Below are 13,645 nucleotides of genomic sequence, written 5' to 3'. Positions count from 1 at the left end.
CTATTCTTGAGTAATGCGCTAAATAAAGGGCTTTAAAATGTTGAAACATCTGAAAATGCTGTGCTGAGGCCATGATTCAGAGCCGGACACTCTGAAAGAGCGTTCGCTCTGAATCTGGGCGTTTTTGTTTTTTGTTTTTTTTTGGAGGCCACTCGCATAGCTGTGGGTGACCACACACAGCTATTGCGAGCGGCCAGGATGATGGTCGCGATGGTCAAGACCTTCGCGACCATCTAGCTTGTGACGAGACCCTTGTGGTAGTCTCGTCGCCGCAAGCCCCAGAGAGCTTCCGGGTCTATTAGAGCCAGAAGCTCTCCCACTGATATCACTGGTGATGTCAGTGGGGCCACCCACAAACAGCAGACGTTCGCTTGGGAACGCCTCAGTTTGTGAAGCCACCCCCCGGCCACGCCTACAAAACGGGGTGAGCTGTTGATCAACATCGACAGCCGCCCCTTTTGTAATGAGCCACGGAGCGAGTGCTTTTTGCACTCGCTCTGGGGCTCGCGCAGTGCGCACTGGGTCACCATCAACCCGCTTGCAAGCGGGTCTGAATCAGGCCCTGAGTCTCCATTTATGTTCCTGGAGTGCCGGCGTGCATTGTATTACTTATGAAGTTGCATCATTTGAAAGTCACCCAGTAAAGTTATTTCTGCCAGTTTCAGTGAGTGCCAACATGACTGATTTTATATTATAGTATATTAACCAATTCTGCCCTTAAAATATGCGAAAGTGCTGTTTTTACATGTTTAAGGGCAGAATTAAGTTTCCTTCTGATGTATCCTAGAGGAAAGCAGGAGATATTAGAGATATCTCCTGCTTTCTGTCCGTCGGTTCCCACAGCAGCTATTCACATAGTTTTTTATGAGAAGGGTATTTAAAAAATCCACAAAGTGAAGCTTTGCAGATATTGCTTGCTAGGGCTAATGCAATCTTCAGATGGCGTCAGCCCATTACCTGCTGTGGGGCTATCCTGCTAAAAAGCGATTTGCAGCTTTTGCCACATTGTACAGCTGGAAAGTTGCAGTAGCCTCAGGACGGTCAGTAGATATAAGTAAAGTGATCACGGTCATTTTGCGTCAATATGGATTTTTAATTTTCAGGGGCAGACTAGGATATTGACACCTTTTGGTCGGTATCCTAACTCTCCCCCTCTCCCTACCCCAGCCCTGACTCTTTCTCCCTGGTGCCTACACCTAGCCTCCCCCCCTTCCCGCATTTTAAATCTAACCCTCCACCCTTAATGCCTAACTCTAACCCTTCCCCTTACTGCCTAACCCCTAACTCTCCCCCTACTGCCTAACCCCTAACCCTCACTCTAACCCCGTTACTTACCTTCAGGATCCTGGCGGTCAGGAGGCCAGCGCTGGTATTCTGACAAGTGTCGGGATTCCGGCGTCGGCATTCTAAACGACGGAATTCCTGCAGTCTGTATTATGACTGCATCCCATTTTAATAAATATGCCCTTATAGCCATATAGAGAGTTTTCAAATTCATGACATCACTAAGTGACCCGTATGCTCTTTAGTAGAGGGGTTTCACATTTACGCCATTATTAAGTGCCATTTTTCTTTTTTGTCATATTACGGACATGTTAACAAGGAGTGTTTTACCTTTGTTCCTTTGTAGCCTCTCACACTACACTATCGATATAAGCGAAATTGGGAGGGTAAGTTAGGTTTCAGAAGGTAGGTGCTAGTCACACCGTACAGTACAGGCCACACCTCCATAATACTGGTCACACACCCCACATCACTAACAGCCCCTTCTTGCTAGGCACGCAATAGGCCCTTCATAAATTTCAGCTCCAGGCCCATGTGGACCTTAATCTGGCACTGGTCCCTCGTTGTGATTGAGGAACGGGAACAATGACCCCTGCTTTCAGCAAGGACTCTATAGCCTCCTGAATCTGTAACGCCTTGGTCTTGTCCTGAGAAGGACTCGTGCAGAAAAACTGGTGGGGTGGTCTGTGCCGAAAAGACAGGGCATACCCCTGGGAGACCACTTCTCGACCCCAGGCATCCGTGGTGGTATTGTGCCAGCACTGGGCAAATAGAAGAAGTCGGCCTCCCACTCTGGGGTCCCCCAGAGGGAGGCCCGTCCCATCAGGCCGCAGGTTTATCTTCCTGCTTGGAAGAAGGGCGCCGAGCACTCCAGGCTTGCTTCTTGGGTTTAGAGGCAGTCTAATGGAGCATACACACGGTCAGATTTATCAGACTTGTCAGATGAACGACTGAATGATTTTACCAAAGTTTTGAACGATTTGAACGATTGAACGATTTTTGACTGCATTAAAATGAATGGAATCGTCCAAGTCTGACTGCAAACCCATCAGATGTCAGATATCGTTATCTGACAAACGGGAACGCGCATCGTTGATCGTCCATCGTTCAGGCATGTCAGATATGAACGATTTTCCTTCAGATATGAACGACTGAACGATTTTTAAATCGTTATCGTTCATATCTGAAGGAAAAATCTGACCGTGTGTATGCACCATTACTCGCCGACTGTCTCGGGAAGGACTGACCTTTTGCCTTACCCTGAACCCGAAAGGAACGAAAAGCCGAACTCCGAACCTTAGCAGGCAGTGCCGCCGAAGGGAGGAAAGCAGACTTGGATTTAGCCAGGGTATCCACTATTTTGTCCAAGTCCGGACCAAATAGTAATTCCCCATTGAAAGGTAAGGCCTCCAAGCCTTTCTTTGAATCAGAGTCCGCTCTCCAGGACCGCACCCAAAAGGATCGGCGGGCAGACACTGCTGCAGTCGATACCCGTGAAGTCAGCTGACTAGCATCTAAAGAGGCTTTCCCAATGTAAGAAGCAGCGTCCCTCATCTGTCCCAACAACGCCCTCTGGACATCCGGAGCGTCGTCCGGTAAGGTATCTTCCAATGCATTGGCCCACCCCTCAATGGCCTTGGCTACCCAGGAGATGGCCATGGACGGTCGGGCCACCGCCCCGGAGAGGGAGTAAATAGACTTTAAGCAAGTCTCAACTTTCCTGTCCGTGGGATCCTTCAGCGAGGATATAGACGGTAATGGTAAGGTAGCGCCCCGTTAAACGAGTGACATGGGAATCCACCGCCGGTGGAGTTTCCCATTTTTTACAATGTGCCTCAGGGAAGGGATAATTAGAAGCCAACCGCTTCTGAGGAAGGAATCTCTTACTGGGCGCCTGCCAAGCTACCGCCATATGATCCGTCAACTGATCCGACAGGGGAAACACCGCAGAAGCCACCTTAGTTTTTTTTAAACTAGGATACTTCGACTTAGGAGCCGGTGCCTCATCCTCTATAAGAAGAATGGCTCGCACCGCCCTAACCAGTGCTCGCACATTAATGGACGACTTGGTATCCATTTCCTGGACCGAGGCATCCGAGTCAGTGTCATCAGGGACCTCCCCATCATCTGAGGATCCCTCTGAGTCCGATACCTGAGCTGCCCGCGCCATGAGTGGGCGTTTTGAAACCCTAGAAGGCATGTCAGTCTGCAACATTGACTGAAAAGCCGAGGATGCGGCCGTCAAATTTTGCACGGAGTTGGAGAGCACATCCACCCAGGGTGAAGGAGTCGCCATAGGGGCCTGAAAAGGTACCACAGGCTGCTGCGGCACAGGGGAAGCCTGTACATACATAGGCACCCCCGTATATGGACCCACAGACTGAGACCCAGGAGGACTCCGCAATAACTGCGGGACACCCGGGGAATGGGGGATGGTCGGCTGGGGTAACGCCCTAGTAGGGAGAGCAGCCGGGACCGACAGACGGTCCGCAATAGACACCAGCACTTGAGAAAACATCGCCCACGGTGGTTCCTGCGTCAGAAGGTCTGGATGGGCCAGGAGCCACCAGGCACCGACTACACAGGCCATCCTGTGACAAATCCTCCCTATCCACTCCTGCAGAACAGCGTCCGCAGGAGGCCAACACCGGAGCCACTGAGCGCTCAACCTCCTTGTCTGACATGACAGAATATATTATATAGACAAAAATATATCTGGCAACAGGGCAGAAGTAAACGCACTCACCGGTGTGCTGAACAACCGCCCACAATATGGCACTGTGTAGCACACAACTGTATGTGACGAACCTCACAAATACGTGATTTATATAGGTGAGGTCTGTAGAAACGCCCCTTCCCCACACACCTGTAGGGCTTGTAGGAGAAGTAAAGGGACAGGTATAAGCTGACAGTAAGCGGAAAATAAGCACAGACAGGCAGCACTAGCAAAAGTCACATACCATGCAGAGAAGATATACTCACTGCACCTTTCCACTACAATCAACCTGCCCAGATTCAGTGTCTGGGAGGGCTACAGTGCTGTGTACGCTGTCCTTAAATCGGGGGAGAGGTACACAGGGGGACCGGTCCGCGTACTCCGAGATCTGCGTTGCCACAGAGAAAATGGCCACCAGAGACCTCAGAGGAGGAGTGGCCGAAGAGTCTGCAGCTCAGCGACACCAGACTGCGTGCTGAAAGGCACGCTGAGGGGAGGAGCCGCAAGACAGGGAAGGCTTCCTCCCCTGGCTAGCCTATTAACCCCAGGGCTTGCCGGCTTCCTGCTTGCCAATATATCCCTGGTGGTCTAGTGGTCCCACGGAGTATTCCTCCTCAGAGGGGGAGCCCGCCGCCACAGCTAGCAGCCCCCGGTCTGTCCCCTAGGACCGGGGGCAAAGGACTGCATTTGCAGGCAATACCGGCGACTCGCGGCTTACCTTATCCCCAGCGACTCCAGCAGCAGTCAAGGGAGGTACCCAGAGTCCGGCTAGTACGGACTCTGGCCCCCCCGCCGCGATCCCCAGTGCAGTACTGGCGTTGCGGCGCCAGCGGGGAAGGAGAGCGGCAGCGTGGACGTCTGCATAGACAGCCCGTCGTTGCTACACTAGAGAGCCTCTGTTCAAAAAAAATCTAACAGGCTCTTTTTTTTTTTTTTTTAAATAAAAAGCTTTTGGGGGCTGTTCCTGCAGCCCCCCTGTGCAGGTGACCCGACTCCGGCCGGGCACCAACTCAAACTGAGGTGCTGTGGCTCGGGGTATAGAGGAGGACGGACCCAAGTGCATCCTGGGAGCAGCTAAAACTTTAACTGCGTGGCGCACATGGATCCAGATCCAGCTATACCCCAAGGTCAACCCTGTGGACCCCCTATGGACCCTGAAGTAGAAAAGGTTTTTTTTTCCTCAATAAAGACATTTAGTAAAGTAGACTTAGGACTTAAGTGCAAGCCTTTGAGCTCAGACTAAACCACAACGAATAAAGTCAAGGATTGAACAGAATATCACAAAATTGGTTAGGTCACTTACAGAGGGTGGTCTGGACCCCAGTAAACTCCAAATCCAGCTTGTGCCTCACGTTGTCCGTTCCGTGAACAGCAGCCATCAGTGTACACAACTGTGGAAGCGCCTGTAAAGATATCAATGTTACTGTTGAATATATAGAATATTCTAGTAGTTGTATTAATGGTGTGAATAAAGTCAACTTGCTCATTTCTGAGGTTTCAGAACAATGGGGAGAATGTATTATAGTGGCACGGATCGAAGGAGGAAGCACTACCAATGATGTATGACATCTCATCTGCTGGAGTGAAAACTTCCCCATCTGCCTCAGCACACAGCGCCTAGTGCTGATGTTCTGTCTCTCAGGGGTCAATCAGATTAGCTGCGATGATCTCAACGGTGCGAGTAATCGCAGCAATGGCCGCAATTTACAGCAGCCTGGATTCATAGGGCTCCGAGCAAAATTCAGCAAATTTGTGCTCGGAGCAGGCCGCGAAGGTCGTGAGGTGCCGGTCCGTTGCTGGTGTTTAAACGCAGTTGGAACGGCAACTCGCACTCTTCGCACGTAATAGACCCCTTAGCGGTCCAACTAGAAAGCAGGAAGGGCAAGATGCTAGGGTTTGTCGGCCGGGAGCTACCGGAAAGGGGGCGTGTCCTTGAAACACACCCCCAATTAGTCACACTTGGGTGCATGCCCAGCACTTACAGAGGTACTGGGCTTCCCCCAAACTTTCCCCTCACAATGAATAGATGCTGTGCGTAATTGTGTCTATTCAATTGGCTTTGATCTGTGACCACAGGGGGGGGGCCTGCATATGGGGCGCTGCTACAGGGGGGGGGCCTGCATATGGGGCACTGCTACAGGGGGGGCCTGCATATGGGGCGCTGCTACGGGGGGGGGCCTGCATATGGGGCGCTGCTACAGGGGGGGGCCTGCATATGGGGCGCTGCTACAGGGGGGGGCCTGCATATGGGGCGCTGCTACAGGGGGGGGGCCTGCATATGGGGCGCTGCTGTCAATGTTAGTTAAAATAAGACCTACCCGAAAATAAGCCCTATGGTGTTTTTTGGAACCAAAAAAAATAAAAAAAAATAAGTGTCTTATTATCGGGGAAACACGGTATCAGAGGTAGGTAGCCATGGGCTGGGTGCACAGGACCCCACCTAAGGCGATCTACCAGAGATAGAGCCATGGGCTAGGGGCACAGGACCCCACCTAAGACGATCTACCAGAGGTAGAGCCATGGGCTGGGGGCACAGGACCCCACCTAAGACGATCTACCAGAGGTAGAGCCATGGGCTGGGGGCACAGGACCCCACCTAAGACGATCTACCAGAGGTAGAGCCATGGGCTGGGGGCGCAGGACCCCACCTAAGACGATCAGAGGTAGAGCCATGGGCTGGGGGCATAGGACCGCCTGCAGCCCCGTTACTCTGACACATTGCTGTACACACCACGAGTTGTAGACTCCCTCATTCCGTCCTTTCCCCACAGCGTAAAACATTCTCCGCACACCGGGTATGGGCGCAGGTAGGCAGGGAACACAAATGCGGGCACAGGAGCCGAATCACTTCCTAACGAGACGAAGAAGGCGCGAAAAATGGGCGATACAGCCCTTCAAGGGGGAGTCTCACACACACAGGGCGGCCCGCGGCCAACGGCGTGAAATCTGGAGGGAGGAGGTAAATTGCCCCGCCCCCGCTGGCCAGTGTGTGCCATGCAATGGGGATGGGTAAGTGGTGGAGGAACATACATAATGGGTTAAATCTTAAAAACATGAGCTGAGCCCGGAGGAGGAGGATCTTACCTCTTACACACATGCTGTGTGTATATAAAAAATATATATTTATAGGGCGCCACAGGAGTCAGGACAGGACACGAGCGTCACTCCCATAACACGAGACTGCGCTCATATCACCAAAAAGCACATCATTAGAGTGCACAACTAAAGCAAACCCACATGACCCCCTTCCACCAGGTACAAAACTGTCTGCAACTGGACTTCCCCCCTTAATGTATGATTGCAGACACCTGTGTTGAAACACCTTTCTCATCAATTAAATAGTTCAACACAGGTGACTGCAATCATACATTAAGGGGGACGTTCAGTTGCAGAGAGTTTTGTACCTGGTGGAAGGGGTCATGTTGGAGGGTCTGTGGTAGTCAGGGTTGTCTTAATAGCAGTGTGGGCCCTGGGCAAAGCAATGCACTGGGGCCCCCTACTCACCCATTCACTGGAAAAAAATTTAAATGGTCAATAAAATTAAACCCATGCCCATCAGAACCCCCACACATGCAGAGAGACTCTGACTGGTCTGAAGCCTGCGGATGAAGTGAAACTGGGACTGAGGTGAGTACTTGTCACCGGGGGGAGGTGTGTGTGTGTGTGTGTGTGTGTGGGGGGGGGGGGGGTGGAATGGGGGAGGTTAGATCAGAATACAGTGCACCATTGGCCAGCTTATAAAAATATCACAAATTTACCAACTTGCCACGGCTGCAGGGGCCCCTACAAGCTTTGGGCCCTTGGGCAACTGCCCAACAAGCCCAATGGAAGAGATGGCCCTGGTGGTAGTTACAGAGAACTAAAAAACAGAGGGCAACCACCAAATCCAAATAATACCCCTTTTCCACCAAAATTCCAGGTCTGACCCGGAGTTGGAACAGAGTTCCTATCCAGATCAGACCCGGAATTTAGCCGGCGCCGACTCAGGATATTCCCCAGTTGGCGCCACTCACACCGGAGTCAGGTCTGCATAGACCCGGCTTTCCCGGCGTGAAAGTGGACGCTTGGAGATGACGTCATCTCCAAGCGCCACTGAAGCTGGACCAAGTGGCCGGCTTGCAGCGCACTCCAGGTCATCGTGACTCGGAGTGCGCTGTTCTCAAAGCAGGGTTTCACGGGCTACGCCCGTGTTAAACCCTGCTGTTTACCAGGATTGGATTGCCAGGTCACTCGACCTGGAGAACCAACCCTCTCCCCTGCAATAACCTGGGTTTTAGATGCGGTGTAAAAGGGGTATAATTGTGTTAATTTACTCACACAGCAGGAGAACAATGTACAAAAGGTTTGGTCGATGGTTCGGCCACTACAGGACCATTGTCAAGACATAACAGCCGTATACCCAAAGGTGTTTTTATAATGGGTGCAAGGTGGGCCCACACCGCACACCCTGCACCCATAGGTAATTATACTTACCTCTCCGCCGATTCCCGAAGTGCTGCAGATGGGAACTACAGTATTCCCTGTGATCTGTGCATGCGCTTAAAAGATGTCCCCGGAAAAGTAGGCGCAGGCGCCATATTCCCGGAGACCCGCGCATGTGCAGTAGTTTCTGGCATGAAGCCAGAATCTACAGCGCTTAGTTCTGCTGAGCCACCGACAGAGAGGATGGGGCCCAAATGGAGGCTGCACACGGGCCCCCTCCTCTCTTAAAACGCCCCTGCGTATACCCTACCCTCCAACATTCTTCCATCAGGTACAAAATGCTTTGCTCCTGGACCTCCCACCTAATATATGATTGCAGTCACCTGTGTTGAGTTAGTTAATGAAGAGACAGGTGTTTGACCTCAGATGGCTGCAATCATACATTAAGAAAGAAGTCCATCAACAGAGTATTTGGTACCTGATGGAATGGGTCATGTTGGAGGGTCTGGGATAGCAGCCTCTACTGCTGGAGGCTGCTATGCCAGTTATTTCTTGACAAAGGTCCTGTAGCAGTCGGAAACAGATTATACAGACATCAACCAAACCTATTCTACAATTTTATTAATAAACACAGTTTTTGGGTTTGGTGAGTGCCCTCTATATTATGAGCATGTGGTAGTGACATTTGCCCCCATTTATCAACGACGCATAACTCCTTTAGCGCTCGCTAAAGGGGTTATGCCACCATTTCTGGATTTAACAAACAGCAGTAATCTAAGATTACCTCTGTTAGTCAAACATCGCTCTCACCATCTTTTAGATGGCGAGAGCAATGCGGTCCCCATTGCCGACAATGGAGACCCAGCGCTGCCTTTCCAGCTTCAGCAAAGCCTTCCAGGCACTGCCGGGTCCCCGTGTTGTGCAAAAACGGACCGCCACGCATGCGCATCATACAGGAGCCACGTTGCTGGCAGCGTTAGGCTGCCAACAGCCCAGCGGAGGACCTGACGGAGGGCAAGTATTGGTAAGTAGCAGTACATTTATAGTTTGTATCACAGTAATATTAAATGAAAAATTGCGCTTGTTTACCATCGTTCATAAATGGAGGCCATAGATTGTAAGCGCCACTGGGGCAGGGACTGATGTGATTGGCCAAATATGCTCTTTAAAGCACTGCGGAATATGTATGCACTATATACTGTAAATAATTGGTAATAAAATATGATAAAGCAGAGAGGAGTATGGCAGCGGAATCGATCAGTAGCAGGTGGCTTCAGACTGGTTGCACCGTCATTGGTACACAGTTCTTCAGAACATGTTGGCAGATGTTCCGTATCATCTGCCCCTGGGTCCAGATCTGTTACTTCAGGGTCCATGTCGTCACCTCAATTTGCCTAGCTTGGCTTTGACGGCATGGTTCTTGAATCCAATATCTTGAGGGCCAAAGGGTTTTCAGAATCTGTAGTGAAAACCATGATACAGGCTCGCAAACCAGTCACTTCCCAAATTTATCATCGGATATGGAAGATCCGAGTGTCTCGTCTCTTGTCTTTTCTGCAAGAAGGGTTGGTTAAGGGGCTTAAGCTGGATACACACTGACCGATACATTGGCCGATCAATTTATTGGCCAATGTATCTGCTGCCACTCTCCCTATACCCCGCCCCCTAGCAAGAGGCACCTCAGTTTCGTTGGTGCCCGGCCGGAGTCGGTCACTGGGGCCGGCCCCATCTGTACAATGGCTGCCGCGGTACTGAAGGGGGTAACCCCAGTGCTGCAGCGCCATTTTTAAATGCAACAATAGGCGCTAGGCGCCCTGTATTTGAATATGTTACTGGCGCTGGGCGCCATCTTTGAAATGTATTACCGGCGCTAGGCGCCGAGTGTTTTAAATTAAATGTTTTCCCTGCATTAGCGGGCCGGACCCTCTGCCGGTGGCCGCGACAGCCCGATGTGCTATCTCCCTTACCCTGGGAGACTGTTACTAGCGCCGCAGCTGCCGGAGATGGGCTCCGGGGGCCACGGCGGTAAGGTATGTTAACCCCCGGTGTGCCACACCCGGGGAGGGGACAGAGTGCAGGGAGACGCTCTGCGCTTCACGCTGGGGGCCGGGAGCCTGGCTCCCGTCGCCCCAGCTCCACGGGATCGCCGCTGGTCCCTCCGTGCTGGCTGCTCACTGCGGCCAGGCAGCGGAGGGCAGGGCTGGATGCCCAGCACTACCAGGCGACAGGAAGCCGCTGCAGTGGTAAGTGGTACACAGGGGACCGGGTTAGCCGGCTCCCTGTGTGGAACTGTGCGCCGACCGTTAGGGACTGGGAGCATTGTTCCCGACGCCCCCTGCTCCACAATACAGCGTGGCCGCCAGTTAACCCCCGGTGCGCTGCACCGAGGGGAGAACTGTGATAGCTGCATGCTGTGGAAAGGGAGAACTGTGATAGCTGCATGCTGTGGGAGGGGAGAACTGTGATAGCTGCAGCCAGCTCCCGTTACCCCAGTGCAGAGGAGAGGCCACACGCTGGGAGACCGGAGAAGTCGGCTTCCAGTGCATCGTGGCCGCGGGGCTGGCCAGGGTAACTGGTATACAGGGGGACCGGGCTAGACGGCTTCCTGTGCAGCACAGATGGTGCGCTTATGCTGGGGGACAGGTAGAGCCAGCTCCCTGGACCCCAGCACTGTGAGCAGGAACCAGGAGCCCTCATCAGTCCCAGACTGCAGGGCTAGTGAAGCCCAGCGCTGAGCGCTGGAAAGTGTAAAATGTAGGAAATCAATAAAATGTATATATGAAATGCATGTATGTTAAATGTATAATTTAAAGTAAAAAGTGCACTTACATATGGTCTGTGAAGGTCCAGGGGGATCCAGAGCTCTCTGTGGGCTGCTGGGTCCCCCAGCCTCTTCAGTAGGGGAATAAAATGTTCTATGCAGCCTCATGCCTGAAGTGGTATGAGGAGGTGCATAGGGAGCTGGCTAAGGCAGCCAGCTAACTGTGGCACGGAGCTCCAAATGAGCTTCCCTTCCGTGGCCAGGAATCCGTGCCCGGGGACCCTGCTTGCCCACCGCTGGAGCTCAGATTCAGGCAGAGATGGCAGGCTTGGTCCCTTAGCAGATTCCTGGAAGTAGGGTTTTGGAGGGAAACCTCCCCCGGCCCTAGACGAGCTGACTCCTGGGTGGCGACCAAAACACCAGATAGTCTAAGGCTCAGGGGAGTGACCACTCCTCCATGTCCATAAGGGACAATGTTAAAGGTGATTGGTTGGAAACCACAGGGCGGACTTACCCCCTGTGGAAATGTGTATTGGAGTGGCATAAAAGGAGGCTTTGTGCCTGGTAATATTGTACATCTTTGAAAATCCTTTGTGGAGAAGAACTGATGACTGATAAGATTTCTTGTATGCTGATTATTCCCCTTCATTCGGAAGGGATGAGAAGTCTTCTTTAAGACTTTGAGCAATAAACACCATTTTGCCTTTACTTCGATTACATCTGTACCCTGCGACCAACAGAATTGCGCCAAACGCTATTCCGTTCTCCTACTGTTCTGGGTAAGAGCTCAGCTTCTCCAAGTTCAAGCCCTCTGCCAAGATACCTTGCTGACCAGGTCCATTGCGAGGGATCAGGAGGAATCAGCTGACACCAATCAGGGGGTGTGGCTGCAGCTAATCAAACGCATATGCAGCAGAAGCGGTTCCAGGTGCCGAAGTAGTAGCCTGATTGTACGTAAAAAAGTGGTTCCAAGCACCGCTGAAAGGAGCTTGCTGGTGGCAGCTTCAGTAAACGCCCACGTCGTAGTGGGCGGTCAGTGACAGGCGGTCACTGACGGTGAGTGGGAGTCCAAAAGCGCTAACTCGTGACCAGGGCCGGCCTAGACGAAAGGCGGGGGGTTGCTTAGGCAGCCCTAAAGTTTTTTATTTTAATTATTTTATTTTTTACTAACTTAGAGCGCACAGCAGCAGACTGTGTCACCCCTTTGATGCCGCAACGCCAGTACAGATCTGGGGATCTCGGCAGGCATCCCGGGGTTCCTGCTAGCTTGCCCCATGGACAAACCCAGACTGCAAGCCGGACGCCAGGGGACAGGTAAGAGCGGGTAATCACTTGCGGTGACCCGAGTTACAGCAGACATACCTCCGGGCTCAGGGGACAGACCAGAGGTGCCGAGTGTGGACGCAGGCTCCAGCCACCGTGAACCACTAGACCACCAGGGTAAACATGGTGCGGGAACCAGCGTCCCGGTGGGTAAAAAATCAGCAAGGGGAGGTCAGCTTCCCCATCAAAGCGGCCCCTCAGCTCAGGGCGCTATTCCACAGAGGTCTCGCTTCCCTGAGCTGTTTTCCTCCGACCACACCCCCTCTGAGGTCTCCTGCGGCCATTTTCTCTAAGGCACAGCCACAGCTCTCTCATGGATATGCAGGGTCCGGTCCCCCTACATACCCCTCCCTGGAGTCTGCGTATGGATCGCTATAGCCTACCAAGCACTGAGTCTGTGTAGTTGATTGTAGTGTCAGTTTGCCTATCTGTTTTCTATTCTACTGTCAGCGTATATTTTTACCCTTTTTTCTGACTTTACCTTAACATACAGGTGCATTCAGGGGTTTTCCTGTACCTCACATATATAGAACTAAGTATTTGTGAGGTCTGTCACATACAGTTGGTCGTTGCACTGTGCCATATTTGGGCTGCGTGCTCCTGCGCTTACCCAAGCATAAGACAGGTATATTGCATTCCTACTAGTATCCTACATACACGGTGGTTGCATTATACCCAGTGCCATATTGTGTGCCATATTACTCTGCAGCTATGTCAAGCAAAGGCAAGAGTAACATACAGGCATCTGCACCCATACTGCTATTATGCAATTTATGTGCTGCAGGCTAAAGTAAGGAGGATTTGATACAAGATGGGTTATGTAGTAAATTTATACTCCACCAGGCTCATCAGACAACTCGGCGCCTGTACAAGAGCTCCCCTGGGCTTCATTTTCTCAGGTTCTGGCCACTATTGCGGACCGCAGGATGAGGAGGAGGAGGAGGAGGATGATGAGAGTCGGTCAAAAATTTATATTCCTGCCTTGGTACGATCTGTCGGATCCATCTTATTAATAGAACATGACGAGCCAGCCACTAAATCCAATCACCCTCTGTTTAAACAACAGAAAGTGGCTTCAGCAGAATCCCTCTATCAGATCAACTAGCTGAACACATGGCTGCAGCCTGGCAATTGCCTGG

General features: G+C 51.8%; 1 protein-coding gene across 1 annotated transcript in view; it reads right to left on the bottom strand.

Annotated features, from left to right (window-relative positions):
- Positions 1-6,673, bottom strand: part of LOC148516832 (acireductone dioxygenase-like) — a 50,087-nt gene extending 43,414 nt beyond the window's left edge. Inside the window, exon 1 of the mRNA XM_088479514.1 lies at positions 6,611-6,673. Coding sequence (XP_088335640.1) covers positions 6,611-6,673 — 63 coding nt within the window. The remainder of the gene's footprint in view (positions 1-6,610) is intronic.
- Positions 6,674-13,645: the final 6,972 nt, after the last annotated feature.

This window comes from Taudactylus pleione, unplaced genomic scaffold (assembly GCF_031769625.1).
Source record: "Taudactylus pleione unplaced genomic scaffold, aTauple2 ptg000238l, whole genome shotgun sequence".
NCBI classification, from domain to species: domain Eukaryota; kingdom Metazoa; phylum Chordata; class Amphibia; order Anura; family Myobatrachidae; genus Taudactylus; species Taudactylus pleione.
Note: the sequence above shows the minus strand (reverse complement) of the source record. Positions and strands in the feature narration are given on the sequence as shown.